We start from the raw sequence: 26,153 nt of genomic DNA on the forward strand, positions 1-26,153 counted from the left end.
TGTGTAGAATCTGGTTGTGGAATCCAGAGAGTTTTTCTAGGTTTAAGAGATTGATAGTTAGGTTCAGACAGTCCCTACATAACAGATCCTGCAAACTCATCAATACATCCCGCGTATTCTTGGAATAACTTGAACTGCTATGTGTAAGTATCTTTTCATCACACTTCACACAACATTGCACAAAACACAAAAGCAAACGCCTAACAACCTAAAAGGCCTATCAAGAGCGCTCTCTGCTGGTTGTCACACACATTAAATCAAACTGCCAACCGGCTGGGACACAGGGTAGTATCTAACATTCAAACAGGGCTGTAGTAGGGGGTAAACACACTTAATGTCCCATTTTATTAAACTTCAGAGCACAACCTCACCTTGCCCCCGACGATGGCACACGACCCCTGCTCTCTTGTGTTCTTGGTGTATAGTGCTCGCTGCTTGAACACTCTCAAAGTCCAGTCTCTTACAAATTTTTCGAGCACTTCTGTGTGCTTCCTGTATGAACTTTTCCATGCTGTATGAACGGTTGATCAAAATGAGACACAGACATAACGGTGGACTTTTCCCTTTCAACAGCCATTCACAGATCATCTGTTCCTACAGTGTGAGACGCTGTAACCTTGGGCAACAGAGGCCTGTGTACGTGTAGTCATGTGGGTTTGTGATGTGATGGAAAGGAGCGAAAAATTTCCATGGGAAGTTAAGCTTGGGAATTTAGGAAACTTTTACACTTTTTTTTGCAAAAGTTAACCTATAACAGGGAACTTGAATGTAATTGAAAACCACCCTGGACCAAACCTATGACTTTCTGTTGTTTTTGAACGTCTTTGTCATTACCTAGCCATTTTCATCTTAATACCAAGTTTATTTGTATACAGTAGGCTAACTTTTTACAGCAGTGAGAGTAGGACGTACAGTACTGTGCAAAAGTTTTAGGCAGGTGTGAAAAAATGCTGTAAACTAAGAATGCTTTCAAAAATGGAAATGTTAACAGTTTATTTTCATCAATTAACAAAATGCCAAGTTAGCAAACAAAAGAAAAATCTAAATCAAATCAATATTTGGTGTTAGTACCCTTTGCCTTCAAACCAGCATCAATTTGTCTAGGTGGACTTGCACAAAGTCAGGGATTTTGGGTGTATGATCAACCAATTATACCAAACAGGTACGAATGATCATCAATTTCACATGTAGGTTGAAACATAGTCATAAACTGAAACAGAAACAGCTGTGTAGGAGGCTTAAAACTGGGTGAGGAACAGCCAAACTCTGCTACCAATGTGAGGTTTGAAAGACAGTTTGATGTCACAGGTCATACACCATGGCAAGACTGAGCCCAGCAACAAGACACAAGGTATCAAGCTATTTTGAAGAAGCACAAAGAAACGGGCAACGTTGAGGATCATAGACGCAGTGGTCGGCCAAGGAAACTTAGTGCAGCAGATGAAAAATACATCAAGCACATTTCCCTTCGAAATCGGAAGATGTCCAGCAGTGCCATCATCTCAGAACTGGCTGAGACCAGTGGTACCCATGTACACCCATCTGCTGTCCGGAGAAGTCTGATCAGAAGTCGTCTTCATCGAAGGGTTGCAGCTAAAAAGCCATAACTCCGACATGGAAACAAGGCCAAGCGACTCAACTCTGCACAAAAACATAGGAACTAGTCCAGGCAAAGTAACCCATTTTGGAGCCAAAAATAGAAGTAATTGTAAAATAAATTTTTTCAGCATAGATCATTTCTATGAGGTGTCCAGAACAACATACTAAAAGTCCTAAGAAATCTTAGTTGAGGAAAAATGTTTAATTCCCATCAATGTGTGCCAATAAGGCCAGGCAACAATACACCCTCAAAGGGGCTATTTTTTCCTTTACTCCTATCTAAATGAAACTTTACACAATGAAAGTAGCCATGAAACGTAACATTTTTTGTATTACAAGTTTCTTTGAAAATGAATTTATGTATGTATTTGTCATACATATGAATGGTGTTTCTGCCTATGCAAATTAGGACATATTCAATAAGTGTGGAGCTCATGTGCTTGTCAAATTCATTTCAAAAGAAACTTGTAATACAAAAAAAGTTACTTTTCATAAATACCTTTACTATGTAAAGTTTTATTGTGGTAGGAGTAAAGGGAAAAATTAAGCCTATTTGGGTGTATTTGGGGCATATTCGATTAGTGTATAGCTCATTTGCATATTCCAATTCATTTTCAAAGAAACTTGTAATACAAAAAATGTTACGTTTCAGGGTTAATTTCATTGTGTAAAGTTTTATTTTGATAGGAGTAAAGGAAAAAAATTGTCTTTTTGGGGTGTATTGTTGCCAGGCCTTATTGGCACACTTTGATGAGAATTAAACATATTTCCTCAACTAGGATTTCTTAGGACTTTTAGTATGTTGTTCTGGACACCTCATAGAAATAATCTATGCTGAAAAAAATTATTTTACAATTAGTCGGTCGTAAAACGCTACTTTGCCTGGACTAAACTGGGATGCAGAAAAATGGCAGCAGGTGCTCTGGGCTGATAAGTCAAAAGTTTAAATATTTGGCTGGAAGGGCTGGAGAGCGGTACAATAATGAGTGTCTGCAGGCAACAGTGAAGCATGGTGGAGGTTCCTTGCAAGTTTGGGGCTGCATTTCTGCAAATGGAGTTGGAGATTTGGTCAGGATTAATGATATCCTCAATGCTGAGAAATACAGGCAGATACTTATCCATCATGCAATACCATCAGGGAGGCGTATGATTGGCACCAAATTTATTCTGCAGCAGGACAACATCCCCAAACATACAGCCGATGTCATTAAGAACTATCTTCAGCGTAAATAAGAACAAGAAGTCCTGGAAGTGATGGTATGGCCCCCACAGAGCCCTGGCCTCAACATCATCGAGTCTGTCTGGGATAACATGAAGAGACAGAAGGATATGAGGAAGCCTACATCCACAGAACATCTGTGGTTAGTTCTCCAAGATGTTTGGAACAACATAACACCCGAGTTCCTTCAAAAACTGTGTGCAAGTCTACCTAGACGAATTGATGCTGTTTTGAAGGCAAAGGCTGGTCACACCACACATTGATTTTATTTAGATTTCTCTTCTGCTCATTCACTGCATTTTGTTAATTGATGAAAATAAACTGATAACACTTCCATTTTTGAAAGCATTCTTAGTTTACAGCATTTTTTCACACCTGCCTAAAACTTTTGCACAGTACTGTATATGTCCACACGAAGGTACACCATCACCTTGATTACTAGCGGCTGTTGGGGTCCATCAAAGAAGAGCAAGTTGGGTGACTTATCGAAAATAAAAGTAATTACCGCAAATTAAAGGCTGAGCAATAAAAACTTCATTAAAAACTCTCTTGTAGGAGAGAGAGGGGGCGCTAGTGAGCAAGATATGGAGTAAGATTCAAATTTCAGTGCTCCTGCAGAACCGACAATATTTTTATCATAAATCAGCTACTATTACATAAATACCAGCCTCAAAGCTCACCAAGGAGAACACAAAGAGGCCAAAAGCTGACTGCAAGCTACGTCATTTTGAATGGTGGAAAAGCTTCAAAAATACAAATATAAATCTGGCGGTAGCTCATTGCGGCTTACAACAACCACAAGACAGAGACCACCAGGTGACCCAGACCAACCCTCCCCCACACAAAGTGAAAGCTCAGGTATGGCCACTGAAAGAATTAAAGCGGACATCTTATCTTCCCTAGAGGGAGAGATTTCCAAAATTATAAGAGAGGCACTTAAAAGTACGCTAGCGGAAGATTTAAATCCCTCAAGTCCGAATTACAAGCGGTGCAGTCCGAAATTGCTACTAACACGACCGCCATCCAAGCAGAAGTTGACCACATGAAAACCAACATAAAAGACATGAAGGGCGGCTTATCAACATGGTCCGACAAGGTGGAGGCACAACAAGCTACGGTAACCAGCCTTCAAAGACAGGTGACAACTTAACAGACCGATGCGAGGACATGGAGGGGAGATCGAGACGGTGTAATATCCGAATAGCCGGCATTCAAGAACAACCGGACTCCAGCTCCCCCAAAACAGTTGCCAAAGTTATCAGAGAAGGTCTGCAGATGGACCGGGACATAAAGATCGCCCGATCGCACCGCACATTCGCCATCAGCAAACCAGGAGACTGGGAGAAACAACGAGTGATCATCGCTAAATAACACAATGACGGAGATGCTGTAGAGATCCTGAGGAGAGCCTGAGACAGCAACGCTGGTGTACAACGGGAACCGGATCACTATCTTCCCAGACTACACACCCAGCGTTGCCAAAGCCCGAGCCCCGTTCACAGACATAGGGAAGGCCCTACGAGGAAGGAAAGGAGTCTGCTATGGTCTACTGTACCCAGCCAGACTCCGGATTTCACACAACAACGAAGACGAGGAGTTTCTGGATCCCAGCAAAGCCATGGAGTATGCCCAGAAGAAAGTTATCCTATCTACTGACGCTGCTGACTAAAATATCCCTACCAGCACTGTTAATCACAGTAAGGACTGCCCAGTGAGTTTTGCACTTTCACATATTGGCACATCATTATTTAAATATTTATTTTTGAATTTTACTCAAATCCCACCTGATAACACAAACCCTTATAGCTTATATTGTGACTGTTATTTCTATTAATAGTATTTGTATCATATCACTATACTTTCTCACTGGCAGCTACCCTAAGAGGAGACTATTAGCTCTGCGTGCAACTCAGACACTATATTTTAACTTGAGGAGCTGTTTGACTTTACAAACCTATGCCAGGTACTGCAGGGGCCTGAATGGCCCTTACTCGACACTCGTTTTCTGTGTCTATTTTTTTTTCTTTTCCTTCCTTCTTTCTCTATTTCTTATCTTAGCACACCCATGGCATAGTTAATTAAATCTCGACTGTGCACTGTGCTGCTTGCCCTAAGTGGCTAGCTACCAGGTCCAACTCCCCACACTCCACATAACAGGAAACATGACCCATGTGATGACTGTTTACTTCCGCTTCCCATCTCTCTGCACGAACTCCCAAAATATGCAAATTGCATATCGTACGTTATGGACCCGCTAAATCCGTTTATCAGTTATAATGTCAAAGGTCTCCATAGCTCTGTTACAGTGAAAGAAAATTCTGCATCTGATTATACAAGCCATTAGTCACATTGCATTCCTACAGGAAACACTGAATCAATACTTACACACAGACAAATTAATTTCACACAAACACTGGTGCATAAAGATACCAAGGAGAGATACATTATGGTTAATGGTTTAATTGACGGCATAGAAATGTCCCTCATAAATGTATATGCACCTAATGAAGACGAGCCTGGCTTTAACAGGACATTGTTCAATAAGATCTTACAATATAATTCAGGACTACTACTGATGTGAGGAGACCTGAATTGTGTAATGTCAAAGTAAATTGACCAACAACCTGTCTCTAAAGCTCCACTCTCTAGAATGAGTAGAATACCAATCCCTGGAAGCAGGCTTTGTAGATATAGATTCCGAGAAGCAGGGATTTGACCATCTATTCAAGCAGACATACATCCTATTCAAGGATTGATTATTTCTTTACCACTAAAGCAGAGCAACAGAGATTCTGCCTATAACTATATCTGATCACGCACCTGTGGTATCAAAATGGGACATAGGCCAAAGACCAACAACGAAACAATGGAGACCTAATGCATCTCTCATTAATGATAAAGAATTTACCTCCTTTATCACAGCAGAACTCAAGGAATACTTGAATATCATTACCTCAACTGAAACGACACCTCTTATATTGTGGGATTGTGCCAAAGCATACATGAGAGGCCGGCGAAGAGGAAAAGAGGCTAAACAGAGAGAATTGGAATATAAAAAAAAAGATTAAGAACATAAACATAAACAATCGGCGTCGGCCAGTGCTTCACTTTTTCCACATTTTGTTATGTTACAGCCTTATTCCAAAATGGATTAAATTTTTTACCTCAAAATTCTACATACAATACCCCATAATGAAAAGTGAAAAAGTTTGTTTGCATTTTTGAAAATGTATTAAAAATAAAGAACAGAAATATAACATGAATATAAGTATTCACAGCCTATGCTCAATACTTTGTTGAAGCACCTTTGGCAGCAATTATAGCCTCAAGTCTTTTTGAGTATGATGCTACAAGCTTGGCACATCTATTTTTGGGCAGTTTCTCCCATTCTTCTTTGCAGGACCTCTCAAGCTCTATCTGGTTGGATGAGAAGCGTCGGTGCAGAGCCATTTTCAGATCTCTCCAGAGATGTTCAATCGGGTTCAAGTATGGGCTCTGGCTAGGCCACTCAAAGACATTCACAGAGTTGCCTGAAGCCACTCCTTTGTTATCTTGGTTGTGTGCTAAGGGTCGTTGTCCTGTTGGAAGATGAACCTTCGCCCCAGTCTGACGTCCAGAGCGCTCTGGAGCAGGTTTTCATCAAGGATGTCTCTGTACATTGCTGCATTCATCTTTCCCATGATCCTGACTAGTCTCCCAGTTCCTGCCGCTGAAAATCCGAACAGCATGATTCTGCCACCACCATGTAGCAATGGTATTGGCCAGGTGATGTGCGGTGCCTGGTTTCCTCCAGACATGACGCTTGCCACTCAGGCCAAAGAGTTCAATCTTTGTTTCATAAGACCAGAGAATTTTGTTTTTCATGGTCTGAGAGTCCTTCAGGTGCCTTTTGGCAAACTCCAGGCAGGCTGTCATGTGCCTTTTCCAATGAGTGGCTTCTATCTGGCCACTCTACAATACAGGCCTGATTTGTGGAGTGCTGAAGAGATGGTTGTCCTTCTGGAAAGTTCTCCTCTCTTCACAGTGCAATACTGCAGCTCAGTCAGAGTGACCATCGGGTTCTTGGTCAACGCCCCTTCTCCCCCGATCAGTTTGGCCAGGCGGCCAGCTCTAAGAAGAGTCCTGGTGGTTCAAAACTTCTTCCATTTACGGATGATAGATGCCACTGTGCTCATTGGGACCTTCATTGTCTCGTAGGTCTACAGACAGTTCCTTGGACTTCATGGCTTGGTTTGTGCTCTGACAAGCACTGTCAACTGTGGGACCTTATATAGACGGTGTGTGCCTTTCCAAATCATGTCCAATCCACTGAATTTACCACAGGTGGACTACAATCAAGTTGTAGAAACATCTCAAGGCTGATCAGTGGATACAGGATGCACCTGAGCTAAATTTTGAGTGTCGTGGAAAATGCTGTGAATACTTATGTACATGTGTTTTTTTTGTTTTTCATTTTTAATAAATTTGCATAAATCAAATTTGTATAAAGTAATTGAGTAAATATACTCAGTTACATTGCATAATGTTTACCCCACACCAGTGCAAATAAACAATAATAATAAAATGCTCATTAATTGGTCTCTATGATAACATTTCAGTTGTTCAAGTCTGCTTGTCTAGTCTCATATATGGGTGACTGAAGTTCATCCACCTTTTCAATAACAGCATGAGAGAGCTGCCGACCTTTTTTTGCCACAGTCATAGTGTCCTATACACAGACACAGTACAAACTCACCCAAGGAGTATATCTGTCTTGAGGTCTCCCTCTGCAGGCTCAGGCTTTTTCCCCATCTCTTTCCTCAGTGTGCCAATTTCCCAGGCAAACGAGTCGATCAGCTGCAAAGAGACAGACAGAATGGCTAAAAAAATACATGGACAGAGATCTGTTTGCAGTGGGTTTTTCATCTTCAAGGAGTTTGTCTCAACAGTAGCTTCAATTAAAGCTGATTCAGATTAATATTAATTTGAAGCCTTGAAAATTACCCTATTGCCTAAATCATTTTAGTACACACCTAAATTGTCTTTTCATTTTGGAAATATTTTAATTGACATAATTTTGAAGACATTTAATTGCTGTGGGTAAGGGTCACCAAATTATGCCAAAGCATATTTTTGCCAAAGTGAGAATTGTAGCCTGAGCAGGATGACACAATCTATGTGTGTATTGATTTGGGTGACTCTACACTGTACAGCTGTAATGCTATAGAATTTTTTTCGCGGTATGTGTTTTTGGCAATGCAGTTTGTAGACAGACAATGCTCACTGCCTGCTGTTCATATGGTTTCCCCAGATCGGATTACTGCTCGTTTTGATGAAAATAAAGCTGTAGCTGGTTGTGTACATATATCTGATTAGAAGGAGGCTTTGCTTGTGTTTTAAGAATGTTTTGCCTGTTAGTTATTGATGCGTAAAATCAGAATCTGTGAATTGCCGCAATCAACTACCTCCTGTACTGCCATTTCCACATAGAAACATAACAAACTGTGGTCTGATAGATATCGTGTGCGCACGCAATACTTTCTGGTGCGTAGAAGAAATGTACATTTTTCCCCAAGTCACCTTAGGGGCTCCATAGTTTCATCGTCAACAGTTGTGATGTATTTATTTTGTGTGATATGATTTTCCTCTTTTTGTTAGAATCTCTGTTTTAAAACCAGAGTGTAAGACTGGAAAAAACTAAAAACATTCAACGGATTTGCTGCTCTTTCTTGGTTCTCACTTCACTGCAAACTAATATACTATCCCTGTTGGGATCATGCAAGTTAATGACTGGTTTTCCAATTATCTGATTGGCCATTAGATCTGTTGACAGATTTTGTATCTATTTTCATGAAGTACAGTGTATGTTACTATGGTGATTTACCCCAGTAAGAAGTGAACTGCTTCAATGTACTGAAAAACCAGAGGTAAAGCTGAAACCAGATTCTACCTTGTAGCAGGTCACTAGTATTAATTTAACATCTGAAAGAATTTTGTTTTAATTCTTAATAACCAGAAAGAACAAGGAAGTGGTGAAGCTCTTCATCTATGGCATCTGCTAACCTGTGATAGCTTTTGTTTCAGAGGAATAGTGTTTCATATCCTGGACTTCTGATTAATTTAAGTGTGATAGTGGCGTCATTTGTTTCATTTCCTGTTTATCTGTCGAGTTGGGACATGTTTCTGTTGAGTAACATCACATCAGCTGCATCACAAAATAATGAGTCGGCTCTTTTCAAGGAAATCACAAATTTCCTTGAAGAGCGTATTTGGTGAGCGGCACAAGTTGCACTTTGTGCCTTGTGTCTATGCTTGTTACTGATTGAATGGACGTTTTTCTCATTAATTCACGTTTGTTGTTTTTTACTATTATTTTCTTTTTATTTCTGTCTTTTCTGGTGAGATTTTCTTATGATTCCTTTTTTATTCCTACTAAGTTTTCTGTATTTTATTTAACTTACTATTGCAGTGTCCATTCTAAACCTGCGTGTTTGGAAAAGGTGTGGCTTTTCCTTTTAAAACTATAAAAGTGACCTTTACCCCCAAACATCAGCTGTCGTAAATGAACCCTTTGTCATGGTCGTCAGTTAGGTTGAAATTTTAACACTGCACTTTCTTGGGCCATTATTCACACATGCCAAGTGTGAAGCCAATAAGACATATGGTTTTTGAGATACGCGAGCCACATAAATACAGATATTTCTAGAACTATTCCATTGATAAAATGCTGTTTTTGACATCACACATCTTTGACCCACAATGTAAAATGTCCATTTAGAATTTTTTTTTAAATTTATTGAGATGATAAAGTGGGAATATTTGATGACAGCTCAGTTCCGCAATGTTTGGTGCTCACTTCTCAATTTTCCTTTTGTTAAGCAATCCTGGAGAAATTAAGGTTTACAAGAACATACAGGCATGAAATAACCATATCCAGAATTAAGCCTCTCACTACAAAGGCTTGAAGCAGCCCACTCAAATCTCCCGGTGCCAGACATGTCAGCATCGAGACCTTTGTGTGTGTTGCAATGTTTATAGCCCTGGTCAGTTCTATAAGAACAAAAAACAATGATGTATAACACATATTGCAGAAATGTAGTGACAGGTACCTTGAAGAAACTGCCCTTCTCTTGTTTGAAGGGTTGACTGACATTACTGGAAGGCATGATGTCTGTAGAGTCCTCTCTGTCTGCTGAACTGTCTGTGAAGGAAAAAATACATTAGAGTAACAGTTATATAAGTCCCTCTCAAAGGAGATTCATGAGGTCAAACGTGGTTTTGAAAAGATGTTATTGCTATCATTATTTCTGTTTCTCAGACATATTTTTATGCCACCAGGTACATACTTCCCATTCTCGTATAGGTGATGTATCTCAAGACAACCTTAAGGAAATGTATTCAACCAATGATCAGTTCTTGTCACTTGGACACAAAAATGAACTGATTAGATTTCAGTGGCTAAACATAAAGGTCACAGTGACCTTCTTGAATCTGGGAAAAAAATATGGTAACAGGAAAAACACTGATGTAGGCAAAGCCTATGCAAAACATTGTGCTGCTGCAAGAATTTGGTGACCACTGCTCTAGTCCATCCCAAAGAAGGGCTTCTACAAGTTTGTATAATGACCTCTTGTCGTGTAGAGACTATGATTGCAGCAGGACTGCTTCACACATAGTATTGAAAAATGTTTACCCTCATCGACTCTGCTAAAAACTTTAATCCTGATGATGTTTTCTTACACTTGACATCTATTGCACTTCTGTCCGTCCTGGGAGAGGGATCCCTCACATGTGGCTCTCTCTGAGGTTTCTACATATTTTTACCTGTTAAAAAGGTTTTTAGTAGTTTTTCCTTACTCTTGTTGAGGGTTAAGGACAGAGGATGTCACACCATGTTAAAGCCCTATGAGACGCATTGTGATTTGTGAATGTGGGCTATACAAATAAACTTGATTTATAAACACAATAATGGCTGAGGTTCTTGGCAAGCGTCCATCACCACCACCTGCCCTCGGCAAGAAAACTGTATGGCAGACAATTTACAAAATCCTTTAAAAAAAGCACAAGCAAGAATAAAAATCCATCATCATCCAATCAGCATCTCACCACTGCCTGAACAGAAGTGTTGGACTGCAGTGTTTTCAGTTATCTCAGATTGTTCACACTCATCAAACTGTCACTGTACAAGTCAATGGTTATACTATAAAGAAGCCAATGCTGTCACATCATCCACAAATAACAGATATGTAATCCTTATGCCGCCAGATCTTGACCATGAAAATCACAAAATTAACAACACAGAAAACTACTCAAATGTAATAGTAATGATGTATCCTTTGTGGTTGATCACATTAGCTATAAAATATGGTCAAATAAGACATCATAAAAAACTAGCTTGTTTTGACCCCCACTGATTAAAAAACACAACAAAGTCCTATCATGGGGCTCACAACTGATGAGGTGAGAGGGTTCCTCAGCAGCAGCATCTGTTGAAGAATTGTTGGAAACAAATTCTTTATCTAAGGAAAAAAAATTGTCTTTCCTCTACCATCCTCTAGCATTTAGTAGGTTGGGTCACTGTGGCTTATGAAGCAGCTATTCCTCAAAAACCATTCATTAGTTTGGACTCTAACCAACAGCTGCAGTGTGCCATGGCCTCAGTGCAGTTTCCCCTTCTGGGATAAGCATACTATTTGAAACCGAGTACTGAACAGTGACAAGGGGTATTCCCTATCAAAATAGGACTTAAGTTGTTGGGGAAGGGAAAATACTGATTTCAAAAGACTGTATTTGTCTTTCCTGTTTTTTAGTGGTTCTGGCTGTGCCTGCAAGACTGGGAGACAGCGAGAGAACAGGACTATTTCAAGGAAAGTAAGAGGTCACAGAGTGACAGCAGGCAGTAGACCATCAGTCCATAAGCTCTTGTCTATCTCACTCCCCCTTTCCTCCTCAGACCTCTAGAGGGGTTCTGTTGGGCCAATCCCTCTTATCAAAACAAAACAGCAGGGGGGCTTCTGGGGGTGTTTTGGTTAAAAAAATATGTGTGTGTTTTCTTTCACAGTCCAAGGTTGGTAAACAGGGAGATCCCTTTGGCTGTCAGTCAAGGAAAAATAAATTGCCGGGGATTGACCATCTAGTCCTATATTCTAAAATAGTTGATTATCAGTGATGTCGAATCATGTCTTTCGATCGTTCCGGTCACTTTAACCCTGATGTCCTGACTGTGCATGTTACGTTTCGGGTTGTGTAGCAGGTTTAAACGTTTGTCTCATAAGCTCTAGAGCAAATCAAACAAATACAAACTTAACGTCAGTCCTGTACATGTCCTAATAACTTAAAATCAGTGATGGTGCTTATTGTTAAAGTGTAAAGTGAGCACAGATCAGTGGGGGAGTGAGGAGGAAACAGACTCCAACAGATCACCGGATAATAAATGAGTCAGTCCTGAAGCAGCAGTGGTTATAATTATTCAGCAGTTGAAACCCGCTGAAACTATGAACGTAGCTAAGAACATGACTATGTTCAGTCACTGCAACAAGGCAGAGTCGTACTCCTCTCTGTTGCAAGTGTGTTGCTGCTACATTAGCACATGTGTTGCTGCTCCTACACTCTGTGCTGTGGTAGTCAATCTAACCTGTGGCTGAAAGGTTATTCCAGCCACATGATTGGTTCAGCGCAGCGCTATTCTCATTATCTTTTGCTGTTCATGTTGTCTGTCAAAACATGGATGGGATGAGTTATATCGACGTTGTATCGACGCGTTTTAAATTTCTATCAAGGAAAAGTTATATCGCGATAACTATGGCTATTGTTTTATTGCCCAAAACCTGGTAACGGGCAGGTTCAGGGATACTTGGTCATTTTAAAACTCATGAAAGAGTGGGACATTTTATCACAAATCTTTTTGCCTGCTTACTGATATTATGTGCAAATTGTACATGAACCATAAACAGAGCAATTAAATTAACTCATTGAATTGCATTTTGCAGTGTGGACCTTAGTGTGTGAAAATTAACAGGTAAAGGAATAAAGCTTCATGAGCTGTCAACAGTTCTGTAACTGTAACCAGAAACTGGTTGTGTAGAATGACTACAAACTTCTGACAGTATATAGAACAGTATATACAGTAAAAGTGCCGCAGCTGGCCAAATGGGTATATTTGGCATGTTTGAAACACAGACTCTAATCACCTAGTGGACACTGCGGCTTCAGGTATATCCCTCTCACTGTCAGTGTAGTACAGCCAATTGCACAATGTGTGTCACACTTCATAGACTTGACCCAACAAACATCATCACAGCTTCTGCCATGTTCCATGCATTGTCACCCTGCATTATATTCTTGCTTTCTTTTGCTTTTTTCCATTGCCCAAACATGCACTCAAAAGGGGATTCAATTGCAGCTGCTGTGCGAGAAGCAGAGCACTCTGAAGGTAAACAAAGAATGACAGTGCTCTTCTGCAAAGTCAGAAGCAGAGTCTTTCCTTCTGTTTGATCAGTGAAGAGTAGCATTTTTAATCACCTCCAATCTTTGTCACACTTGTTTTGTTGTATTAACTACATTCACCTGTGCCTACAGTTCCCTATCAGGAATACAATCAAGTAACAACCTTCTTCTAAATCACATCGTTCCTCGTTGTGGTACAGGGTATGGTCACTCGTGTAATTAACCAAAGAACAACATGGAATGGCTACACATAGTATAAAACCAGTCGAAAATTTACTGCAAAATGTATGCAAGGATTCTTCAAATATTTTTTAGATAGTCACTGTTGACATTTAATTGATTTTCAGAAAAGAAAGTATGTTTATTTTGGTCTCAACATATGGAATTGATTCTGTGTGTTATTTCAGCCCCCTGTTTTATACCACTATTTTAAAGAAGAGAGCATTGTATAACCATAGAAATATTTCCCAGTGACATCCAATTACCTTTTAAATTGAAAGCATAGCTAGGCAATATGGCCCAGAATTTAAATCAGAGTATAACATGAAGCACGGTCAGTACGACATATATCACAGTATATTTGTTTTTCTTATAATGTCAATAGAAATGCTTCCAAAGAGTATGCATGGAATCTGCAAGACCACCATTCCTTTACTCTTAACTTTATTACTTGTATTACCAGAACATTTATTGTGCAAAACTGCATTAATAATAATAGAAAAAAACTGTAATTTCTAGATTTGAAAAGCACATTTAAATGGAATACCATATGCTGCAAAATGAAAAAACAAATACTTTCTTCAAGTACAGCCGGAAAGAAGCAAAAACAGCAATAACTGCAAAATACTGAACTAGACATCTTTCCTCTCCCCTCTTTTCCACCCACACAGAGTCCAAATCCAGAGATTTATCTCTACTAAAAGGTATTTATTTTCTCCACAGGTGCCAAGTGCTTGCTCTTTGTGAGAACCTTTGCATTTCGCTATAATTTTGTAAGTTCACCACTTTATTCCCTAAATTGCCTTGAGATAATGTATGTTATGTTTTGATGCTGTAAAAATAAAGTTGAAGTAAATTGGAAAAACCCAAACTTAAATGATTGACTAAATTTACAATTGAAATAATTTACTGTGGCAATATCAAATCATAAATACAACCGTTCTATTTCATTGATAAAAAATAGAACTGCATCCAAACAGATTAAGATTTTGACCTACTCTTGTTTTAGCAAAGACCATCGTTATCCACCAATCATCATCTAACAGCAGATACTTATGTCTTCACAGCTCCTATATCTCAACCAAACTAAACACCGATTTTGGACCAATGTAATAGACAGCCCTTTCCATTACCAACATCTAAAGAGTAAATATGGGAATAACTTTAAAAGGATCGGTGTTCCTTCCAGAGATGGGTATGACACATACCAAGGCACAATGAAGCTGTTCTGGCAGCTTGTTATGGCTCAACACTTTACTATGACCCTTACTCATAACTGTGGCCCTCCACTTGAACAAATACAATGAGCTTGACATTCAAAAGAGTGGTCACATGACAAACCAGGCTACCAAGCCAATGTGCTCATCTTGCATACCTGACCTGTGATTTTGGTTTGCAATAGACAATAGTACTAGTCGGTTGTTGCTCCAGACGCTGAGCACTAAGTACATTAGCAGATTTCTGAGGAGATTGGAAAACCAGGGTCTTGGCCGGTACAAAGAAATATTTCTGGCTTTTTTTTCATGCTTCTCCCACACACTCATACACACAAAATATATACACAAGTGATAATGGGTAAGGATACAGTCTGATAACTTGGCAGTAACTTTTAAAACATCAGTCCAATTACCATGCAACCAATAGATGACACACATATCTGTGAGAAGGAGACATTCAGGGACAAAAGGAAACACAGTCTTGAAAGAACCACATAACCTATGCTCCATGCTATGAGACTGTGGGTGGTTGAATCAAATTGTTTTCTTGACATGATGACTTGGAGTATATTGCTTTGGTTATTGAATGTAACCCCTGAATTCTGAACAATAATGTTATGGCATTTGCTGAATCTAGTGTATCCTCTCCTATCAGGCTCATTTGATCCCTGTCAACAGTTCCTTTATAGTTCTGGCTGTAATAAAAGGGTTTCTACATAAATCACCACTCAACATGGAAGCTGGAAAACGTGATTGAAGACAGTAAACCATGCAAGTGGAAACAAAACATATATTTTCCATTGAACACAGTCAACGAATACATCTATTTAATAAAGTTTGAGTTTTGAACTGAATTGTACAGAAGCAGACAACTTATCTTCTATAGACCACTTAATGTAACTAAAGTAAATGTTCCTTCGCTTTGTTTCACCCATTAATATGAACTGTACGTTCGCATATTTCCCAAGTCATGTGCTATACTGTACTGTGTACTTATATGACAGCTTATTGTCTATTACTGTCTATTATCGTCGATGTCATCTCCTATTCAAGGAAAGGGAATTGTGTCAGTTCTGGTCAAACGCTGACTTCGCGCAACAGGTGGCGATAACTTGTACAACACGTCCCGCAAGATTCCTCACACAGCACTGCTTTATTACACTGATTTATTACACTGATTTATAACTGAGCACACTACCAGAGACATCCTCAGCAGACAGAGACACGTGATGTTAGACAGACGCAGCTGAGAAGACAAACATGTCAACACAAAGGACGGCTAACTTTTACGATACTTACTTATGGAGCGTGTGTTGCTCCAGTTTGGCAGAGGGAAACTCCACCGCTCCGACAATGTGCCATCAAGGTGACTACCATAGTGGCTCCATGTCGAGGCTGTTACCTGCGGTTATGGTTAAGACACATTTCTCAGAGTGTGAGGCGAGGAAAGTAAGAGCACAATCTTTTTTCTGCCCCGGCTCGTTCCATGGTCTTTAGCTCTGCTGCTTTGTTCTCCTCTGGGTAAAGGACACCGCAATAGGAAACGACATCCGTTTGTGTTTTTCACAATAAAATAAACATAAAGGATTTCTATAACATCCAAATACAAAAGTGTAGTTGATTCACCATACATTTCCCAACATAACAACGCATTTACTATAATTATGAGCGCTAAATTAAAATGGAAATGATATCTATATAATTAGTATTGATAATGTTGCTGGGGGATACATCTATAATCTTTATATAAATGCAGAGTCGCAGGACTTGTTTAGTTTTTCTGACTAACTTGATGCTCATGCTGCCTGCTTCAACCAGGACCAAAACAAACTCTGAATTCTCTTTTAGATCACGTGTGCCGACTGAGAAGATGTTAGACGTCCCTCTTCAAAGCGGCTGCTTTTAGTTAACAGCTCAGAGCAACAACATTTTCAGAGATGGCACAAGAGGGGCTACAGCTACTGAGATGACAAGGAGGAACAAGGTACATTTAACGACATGAATCTAATTATAATATTACACAAAATATTACATACAAATAATATTTTGCATCACTACTATGGAAATAGGAGGAATGTAGTTGTGATTTGATGATGCCACAGTTAACCCTCGTGTTGTTCCTGGGTCGGATAGACCCAGAGTGTGTGTGTATGTCTCTGCGGGGTCACTTAGACCCACAGAAAAGCTGGTGTGTTTCTCCGTGTGCCATTCTCCCTGACCAGGTCACTATGTCACGTCAAGCACGTTTCACCAGAGAACACGTTCTCAAACAGCTTTTCTCCCAGCAACAATCCTCTTATCCCGAAGACGAATCACTAGAGTAAGACTGAGAAACAGACAGTGAAGCAGAGCGAGCATCTGTGGGTAATGCTGCTGAAGGTCCTTGGAGGAAGAAGAAGAAGAAGAAGAAGAAGAAGAAGAAGAAGAAGAAGAAGAAGAAGAAGAAGAAGGACAAGACCATGGCACCACCACCACCGGACTCGTGGAAAGAAAGAGAGACGCACCTTGGGGTCCCCCCTGGCCCCACGATGCACGCATCGTCCCGCGATGGTGACCTAGCCTCGACGTTCCACCTGTTCGTCACGCCGACGGTAGAAAACATAATCCTGGAGATGACGAATCAGGAGGGTCATCAAAAATTACGCCGACGGCTGGAAAGGGATGGACGAGACCGGACTGCACGCCTACGTAGGGCTGCTGATCTTAGCCGGCGTGAACAGGTCCCGGGGCCAGGCCGGCGCCGGGACGCCAGGAGTGGCCGGGCGATATTTCCTGCCAAGATGACCCTAGAAGTCTTTCACACGTACTCCAGACTGCTGCGCTTCGACAACAGCAAGACGAAACACGCGAGACAAGCCACGGACAAATTGGCGGACGTGCGCGAGGTCCGGGACGCTTGGCTGGCGCGGCTGCCAGAGCTCTACAACAATTATATTATTATTATGTTATGTTATTATTTTATGTAGCTATAACATTGATCGTTCTGGGCCGGGTAGTGGGTCTGAGTCAGTGAGCTCCAGGACCAGTGCACACCTCCACTGCTTGGGTGAGTGAGCTCCAGGACCCCCTTCAGACCATCTCCACTGCCCATGAGTGTCTCCATTCATTTCGCTTATTTCATGAGTGTCGCCAAAAACCAGGTTGCTGAAATCGTGCGGAATGTTTTCTGTCAAGGGGGTGAAACCTGGACATCGCAACGATCAGCATGACTATTTTTTCAATGCTCTCGATCACTTGTTTTTTGCTACTTCAACACTGTCATATTTTCAATTCCAAGCATGAGCCATTCTCCTCCTCTTCTTCTCCCTAGGCCGGTGTCTTATCCGACAGTACTTGCCCATCAAGCCGGCGAAATACGGGATCAAGTCGTGGGTCGCCTGCGATGCAAAATCCAGCTACGCTCGGAAGATGCAAGTTTACACCGGAAGCCGAGCGGTGGACGCCCAGAACGGAACCAGGCGTTGCAAGGTAGTGCTAGATGTCACGGAGGGACTTCGCGGTCGTAACGTCACGTGCGACAATTGCTTCACCTCCTACAAACTCGTGTGGCAGCTCATGGAGACAAATATCACCGTGCTGACAAGTTCACATTCACGCCCACCGCCACTCTGGTATCCTACAACCCAAAGAAAAACAGGAACGTGGTGCTCCTGAGCAAGGATCTCGTGACTCGGTTCATCACACGAAGGGAGCGCATCCCCCGCACGGAAGCGTCCGCCGCGGTTGTGCAGTCTGTGAAAGCCGCCATCGCACGGAGAGCTTTGACCACGACGACGACGCTCGACCCGAGCGTCCGGCCCTAGTCGCCGCCGCAGCAGCCCCGCTCGGGGCGAGGGAGAGGAAGAGGTGTCAAATATGCCCAAGGGAAAAAAGGACTGTAAAACTCACACCGTGTGCCGCAGGTGTAACGAATACATCTGCAAGGGCTGCTCACTTGTCTATTGTCCTACGTCTGCATGCTCATATGTGTTGGCCTATGTGAAGGGGCCAACTACCGGGGGAAGCAGGGATGTAGGACACATTTTTAATACTTTTAATACTTAAGTACATTTAATATGAGTTACTTTAAGACTTTTACTCAAGTCATTTTCTGACGGGTGACTTTTGCTTTTACCGGAGTCACTTTCAGCTAAGATATCTGTATTTTTACTCAAGTATGGCTTTCAAGTACTTTATATATCACTGCAAACAAAGCCGTCAACTTGGAAAGAAAATGAGATTCAAAAGCTGTTGGTGATGTTGGACGACATAGGCGTTGAAATGCAAAAACGAAACCTTGATTTATAATTTATGTCAGATCCTGCTTCCTGAATACTCTTCCCACACTCCACCCTACTCCAGAAAATATTTCCCCATTCAGTTAATTATAAAAGAATAGTACAAAAATGTTTACTATTAAGACTTTGCAAAAGACAAACACCAGAAATGTACAGCGTACAATCTTTTGAAAAAAAAATTAAGATAATATTCTTATAATAACTTCTTTTCATGCACAATGTGGATTATTTTCACGTGAATATTATGTCTTGGAACAAAAACTCTTGTTTTTTGTATCTTGGGGCAATTAATAAATGGGAACTGATTACTGTGTGCAGGTTTCTTTTTAACCTCGAAACTCAACAGGAGGTTTGTAATGGAGCCGGCCGCTCCCTGCCTGTCTGAATGACTCTCTTCAACAATGGCGTACTGGCGATGCGTTCCTTACCCCACATACTGGTGCAATTTTAAGCACTTGCTAGTTAAAAGAGAGACTGGAAGTATCATGTTCTGGAATGAAAATATATGTCCTGTTTCTGTAATTTTACTCAGGCCAGAAAATAGGTCACCCTCTCAGTTCCTTCACAGATGTTCAGAGGATGCTTTCCTTTTTTGACGTTCCTGGTTCACACTCCCATGTCTTGCGGTCAAAACACAAACATTATAAATGGCAAGATTTGGGACCATGGATGAAAAAAATTGTCAATGCTGACGTTTTGGAAAAGACATCAGATCCTGTGGTTCAGTATAATCCATTTTTGAAAGTGTTTAGAAACTGATTTACATCTGTTGTTCACCGATTCAGGACTGTTCAACTGGTACCAGAAACACATACAGACGCCCAATATGCACATTGTCTTGGAAATTCATCCTGAGATTTGAAATAATGAAATTCTCAGACTGGAGTTGCCTTTGAGTCTTTATAATAGTAAGCGCTGCAGAGTTTACACAACAAGCACGGGTGCTGAAAGTGGAATTGGCCGCATACAACGAGGCGTTACATAAGACATAATATGAAAAAAGAAGACATGAAACACATGAGATCATCATCTGTGTCCTATCTGCTGTGTCCGTCCGTCCGTGGTAGCAGTTGGAAGAAAAACATAACCAAATAAGGGTTCCATCCTGTCAGGTAGACAGTATCACAGCAGTGAGACACCTAGTCAGGGGATTTCCACTATATTAGACACTGGTCAGGGGAATTTTCCATAACAACATGCATATTTACATTATACAGACAACATTTCAAAGGCTCAAGGCAAGCATGATGTGGGTTTAATTCAAAACATGGAACCTGTGGTTAGCACACCAAAATCTGAGACAACATCCGAACAGAAAGCCATCGATGGTATTACACCAGTTTTCAACTCTCTATTTTAGGGCAATTGTAATGTGTAATTATTCCTTGCAAAGATTCACTAGTGCACACTCCGCTTTTCCAGTGAAAGAATATTTTTGATAAATCACAACCTTATGATTGGCGAATCATCCAAGATTTGTAAGTTGTCAATGCCGCAGTACAACAACGCGCTCTGTTTGTTCCAAATCCAAAAACAATCATTGAGCAAGTTCTGCAGGATAGTAAATGGTTCTCTGTGGTTGATCTGGCAAATGCATTTTTCAGCATTCAAATTGATAAGGACAGCCAATACTGGTTTGCGTTTGAGTCTAATAGAGAAAGTTATACCTTCACATGCCTCTGTCAGTGCTATTAGAGATAACACCAAGAGGTGCACTTCTACACCAGGAGGTGCACTTCTACAATATGTTGACGATTTAATGATTTGTGCTCCCACAGAAGAATATTGTGAAAATGATTCTGTAGCTCTTGTGACGACCCTCCACTCCACTAGGGGTCTTCTCTCTTTCCGGTGTCCTGGTGGAGTGATGGGTCATCAGGCTGATGAGCCACAGCTGTGTCCGGGCTGGTTATATCAGGACGGCTCTTCCGGTCGAAAAATCCCTTCCCGGCTGCAGACGGCTGTACTTCACTCGGTTGTGACTTTGGCTTGTTAAACGTTAATGTTATAATAAATACTTGTTTTTGTTCATCCCTCGTCCGTCTCCCTCTTTGTTGACAAAGCTCCGAGTCAGGCTGCGTCACATGGGGGCTCGTCCAATTGTGGTTAACCTTTTGAGTGTGACGTCAGAGGTTAGTGTTAGTAGTGGTAGCAGCAGTGGCTGTGAGTGGTGGTTGTTTGGGAGAGCGACGAGTGCGGTGAGTAGTTTTGGTATTTAAATAAGCATTGTGTATCGTGTATTGTGTAGACGGGCAGTTGTGCTGGGGGAAGTGCTATCTTGTTATCGGTTGTGTGCCGCTGTTGTCTTGTAGTCACGTCAGGGGTAAGTTGCCGTGTTCTGTCCCTGGTAGGAGAAGAGCGTCTTCCCTTTGGAATTCGTTTGGGGGGTGGTTAATGTGGCGTGGAGTGGTTAGTAGCATTTGCTCGGGGACACTCCGTAGTTGCGGCGTGAGGTCGCCAGTTTCTGGTTGCCTTACCGGACTATCGGGCTTGGTGTTTTAAGGAGCCCGCCACAGAAGCGCCTGAAGACTAGGGGGGGGGAGCTTATTTAGATTTTGGGTAGGCAGTTAGAGGGACAGGCCTCGGTAGCGCCGGTTGACTGGCAAGGCTGTGAGCTCAGTGGCGTTGTGATGGCCAGTGTGGAGGATTTTCTCAGAGCTCCTTCGGAGGAATTGTTGAACAGCTGCTCTAGAGACCAGCTGTTGAAAATCGCGGAGCATTATCATGCGCAGGTCGGGGATAAGAGGTCGAAAGAGGGCATTAGGTTTAGCATAAAAACGCATTTGGTAGAAGCAGGGATTATCACAGAAACGTATGCTGCTGCTGATTTACCTGTTGCTATGGAAGCTAGGTTTTCTTTTGACCAGAACAAGGAATTGCTTTTGTTGCAGATGGAGAGAGAGTGGCTCTTGAGAGAATAAAACAAGAGGTTGAGGGTAAAAGACTTGAGCTGGAGGCGCGTAGGTTGCCTGCTGTAGCTATGGGTGGAAGCCAGCTTGGTCATCCTGCCCCTGATCATGGGTTTGATGTTGCCAAGGATCTGCGTTTGGTTCCTCAGTTTAATGAACAGGACCTCGAGACTTTTTTTTTGCTTTTTGAGCGGGTAAGCGAAAGTAGAAACTGGTCAGACGCTGACAGCACATTACTTTTACAGTGTGTTTTAATAGGTAAAGCACAGGAAGCCTACTCTGCTCTCACTGTCGCGGACAGTAGAGTTTATCTTAATGTCAAGGCTGCAGTGTTAAGGGCGTATGAGTTAGTGCCTGAGGCGTATCGCCAGAAGTTCCGTACGTGGGAGAAGTCAGCTAAACATACGCATGTGGAGTTTGCCAGGGAGCTGGTTTCTCATTTCACTCGGTGGGGTGCTGCCCTGAAAGTTGACACGTATGAAGCTTTGTGTGACTTGATTGTGCTAGAACAGTTCAAGATCTCCATCCCCAGCCACATTGCTGTTCATATCACTGAGCGTAGAGTGATGACTGCTGCAGAGGCTGCTGTACTGGCAGACGAGTATGTGCTTACCCACAGGGAAAACCGTGAGCTCTGTTCTCGTGATGTTGGGTACAGGGGGGGAAGCAGTGTGTTTCGTGCAGGTACAGGGAGGGAAGCATTTAGTCCTCGCTCAGGTAGATCAGAATTTGCTACACGTGGTCAGATGGAGTTTGACTCAAACACATGCCATTACTGTGGGGGCAAGGGCCATTGGAAAGGGGAGTGTCCAAAAATTAAACGTGGAAGCGGTAGGGGACAGGTTTCACCAGCACTGTTTGCTGGTTCTGTTGACTCAACCAATTCTGTTTCTCCCTGTCAACAGGTGCAATCTGGAGTGAAAGGCAGCTTGGGGTCTGATTTCTCTGCGTTCTTGTCGGACGGCTTCGTGTCCCTTGTGGGGAGTGACATCACTGTACCGGTAAAGATTCTGAGGGACACTGGGGCTTTTAATTCATACATAGTGAGCTCTGTCTTACCTTTTTCTGGAGACTCTGATACAGGGAACCAGGTTTTGATGCGAGGTATGGGTTTGAGTGTGTTCCCTGTCCCACTGCATAAGATGGTGTTCAACTGTGGGTTGGTCAAAGGTGAGGTGGTCATGGGCGTGCGACCTGCATTACCCATTGAAGGCGTGGAGGTCATAGTGGGAAATGACCTGGCAGGTAGCCGTGTGTGGGCTGGAACTCAGCCACATCCCATTCCTCCAATAGTGACCTCCTCACCCTGTGTTACAGGAGAACCCGATGAGAGTGCTCAGCGCTTCCCTGGGGTGTTTACTGCCTGTGCAGTGACACGGGCTATGGGCCGTGCAGAGTCGGGGCCTGAACCTGCATCTGAGCAGGAGGGGGCAGAAGAGAGGGCGCCTATTCCTAACTCTCTTTTGTCCGTGTCTCGCAGTGACCTAGTGGCGGAGCAGAGAGCTGATTCCTCGCTGAGCCAACTGTTTGACTTGGTTCTCACCACTGAGGAAGGAAGGAGTGCTGCTAGTGGGTACTTGCTTCAGGATAAGTTGCTGGTGAGAAAATGGCTTCCACATGGGGATAGCTTTGCTGATAATCCTGTGTTTCAGGTAGTAGTTCCTTCTAAGTATTGTGGAGAAGTTCTGAAAACCGCTCATGATCAGTCAGGCCACTTGGGAGTTAGTAAGACATATGAGTACTTGCTGCGATTCTTTTTTTGGCCCCGTGTAAGGAGGGATGTGTCTGGTTATGTCAAAACGTGCCATACATGCCAAATGACCGGTAAACCCAATCAGGGTATTTTCCCGGCTCCTTTATACCCGATTCCGGTGGTGGAGCAGCCATTCGAGCACCTGATAATAGACTGTGTGGGGCCTCTGCCTCGGTCCAAGTCTGGTAGCAGCTACCTGCTGACAGTAATGTGTCAGAGCACCAGGTATCCGGCTGTGTATCCATTGCGTTCCATTACTGCTAAGGCTGTAGTCAAAGCACTGACACGGTTCATTTCCATTTTTGGAATTCCGAAAGTAATTCAGAGTGACCAAGGATCAAATTTTTCATCCCATTTATTTGCCCAAGTTCTAAAACAGTTGCATGTTAGACATAATCAGGCTTCTGCATACCACGCGCAGAGTCAGGGAGCTTTGGAAAGGTTCCACCAGACCCTCAAGTCTCTGTTACGGGGGTATTGTGTTCAATTGAACAAAGATTGGGAAGAGGGACTACCGTGGCTACTGTTAGCAGCCCGAGAGGTTGTGCAGGAGAGCACAGGTTTTAGCCCGAATGAACTGGTTTTTGGCCATACAGTGCGTGGGCCACTCGCATTATTGCATGACACTGTGGAGAAACCAGTACCGCCTCAGAACCTGATTAATTATGTTAATGGTTTCCGCCACAGGTTGTACGCAGCTGGGGAGATGGCTAGGGAAAAGTTGGCCTCTTCACAGGTGAGAATGAAGCGGCTTCATGACCGTAAAACTGTGCAGCGCCAGTTTAGTCCTGGTGACCAGGTTCTTGCGTTGTTGCCAGTTTTCAGCTCTCCTTTTGAAGCTAAGTTCACTGGGCCGTTGACAGTGTTGCGTCAGACTTCAAGTCAAAACTATTTATTGTCAACACCCTTGCGCAGAAAACCAACCCAGCTCTGCCACATAAATCTGCTCAAACCCTATTATGCTCGTGAGTCAGAGGATTCTGTATGCAGCAGAAGGGAGCTGAAAGGGTCTGTTAGGGGTTATATCGCCTGATGACAGTCGGTTGAAAGGTCGGTTGAAAAACTCTGAGACACTGCGTGATCTAGAGTCTATGTTTGGTCACCTGTCTGAGGAGAGGGGTGCTGAGCTGTCTGCTCTTGTTAATAGCTATCCTTCTTTATTTGGTGATACACCTAGTAGAACACACTTGATGGAGCATGACATTGATGTGGGCGAGGCACAGTCAATTCGTCAGCGTTTCTATCGCGTGTCTGAGGAGAAGCGTAAGGTGATGGACGTTGAGATAAAGTGTATGCTTGAAAACGGTATCGCAGAGCCGTCATCCTCTAGCTGGGCGTCTCCTTGCCTCATCGTAGACAAATCTGATAAGAGTCCAAGATTTTGCACAGACTACCGTAAGGTTAATGGAGTCACCAAACCAGATGCTTTTCCACTGCCACGTATGGAGGATTGTGTGGATCAGGTCGGTTCAGCCCAGTATGTTAGTACTTTTGATTTATTAAAGGGTTATTGGCAGGTACCTCTGTCCAAGAGAGCAAGGGAAATTTCAGCCTTTATAACGCCTTCTGGTCTTTTCTCTTATTCAGTGATGAGCTTTGGGTTGCGGAATGCACCAGCCACCTTCCAGTGCCTGATGAACAGGGTTGTGTCTGGGCTTGAAGGATGTGCTGTGTACCTGGATGATGTTGTGATTTACAGTAATACTTGGGAGGAGCATGTGGTTCGTATTGAGCAGCTGTTTGACCACCTGCGTAATGCCCGTTTGACTGTAAATTTGGCAAAGTGTGAGTTTGCTAAGGCCACAGTTAGATACCTGGGCAAGGTAGTGGGGCAGGGGATTGTGCGGCCCCTTCAGGCTAAAGTGACTGCCATTGAGCACTACCCAGTGTCCACAACTAAAAAGGAGCTCCAGCAGTTCCTTGGGCTTGTGGGTTACTACCGCAGTTTTTGTAGGAACTTTTCTACGGTTGTCGCTCCTCTGACTGACCTACTCAAGGGTAAAGTAAAATACATCTGGTCATTGTCCTGTCAGCAAGCATTTGATAATGCGAAGTCTGTTCTTTGCTCACCCCCTGTTCTTGCAGCTCCATGCATGGATCAACCTTTCCAACTTCATGTGGATGCAAGTGACGTAGGTACAGGTGCTGTTTTGTTTCAAAGTGACACCCAGGGTGTTGACCGTCCCGTGAGTTTTTACTCAAAGAAATTTAATTCTTTTCAGCTAAATTATTCGGTTATTGAAAAAGAGACATTGTCACTCATCTGGGCATTGCAGCATTTTGAAGTCTACGTAGACTCCAGTGTTCCTCTAGTGGTCTACACAGACCACAACCCGATCACCTTTTTGCACTCGGTGCTTTGTCCAAACCGCAGGTTGATGCGTTGGATTTTGTTTTTGCAAGCCTACTGTTTGGACATCCGTTACATCAAAGGCTCTGAAAATATTGTGGCAGATGCCTTGTCGAGAGCACCTTGCTCTTAAGTTCTGTATTCATTTTGTCTTTGTTTACCTGCTCTGTCTGTGTCTCTTTGCT

The 26,153-nt window shown here is 42.4% G+C and overlaps 1 protein-coding gene across 1 annotated transcript in view; it reads right to left on the reverse strand.

Moving 5' to 3' along the window:
* LOC133020637 (ras and Rab interactor 2-like) overlaps positions 1–16,159 on the reverse strand; it is a 37,969-nt gene extending 21,810 nt beyond the window's left edge. The window contains exons 1-3 of the mRNA XM_061087273.1: positions 15,979–16,159; positions 9,907–9,998; positions 7,554–7,654 (exon numbers count right to left, since the gene is read on the reverse strand). Of these exons, the coding sequence (XP_060943256.1) occupies positions 7,554–7,654; positions 9,907–9,963 (158 nt within the window). The 5' untranslated portion in view covers positions 9,964–9,998; positions 15,979–16,159. The remainder of the gene's footprint in view (positions 1–7,553; positions 7,655–9,906; positions 9,999–15,978) is intronic.
* Positions 16,160–26,153: the final 9,994 nt, after the last annotated feature.

The sequence above is a fragment of the Limanda limanda genome, chromosome 15 (genome assembly GCF_963576545.1).
Source record: "Limanda limanda chromosome 15, fLimLim1.1, whole genome shotgun sequence".
NCBI lineage: Eukaryota > Metazoa > Chordata > Actinopteri > Pleuronectiformes > Pleuronectidae > Limanda > Limanda limanda.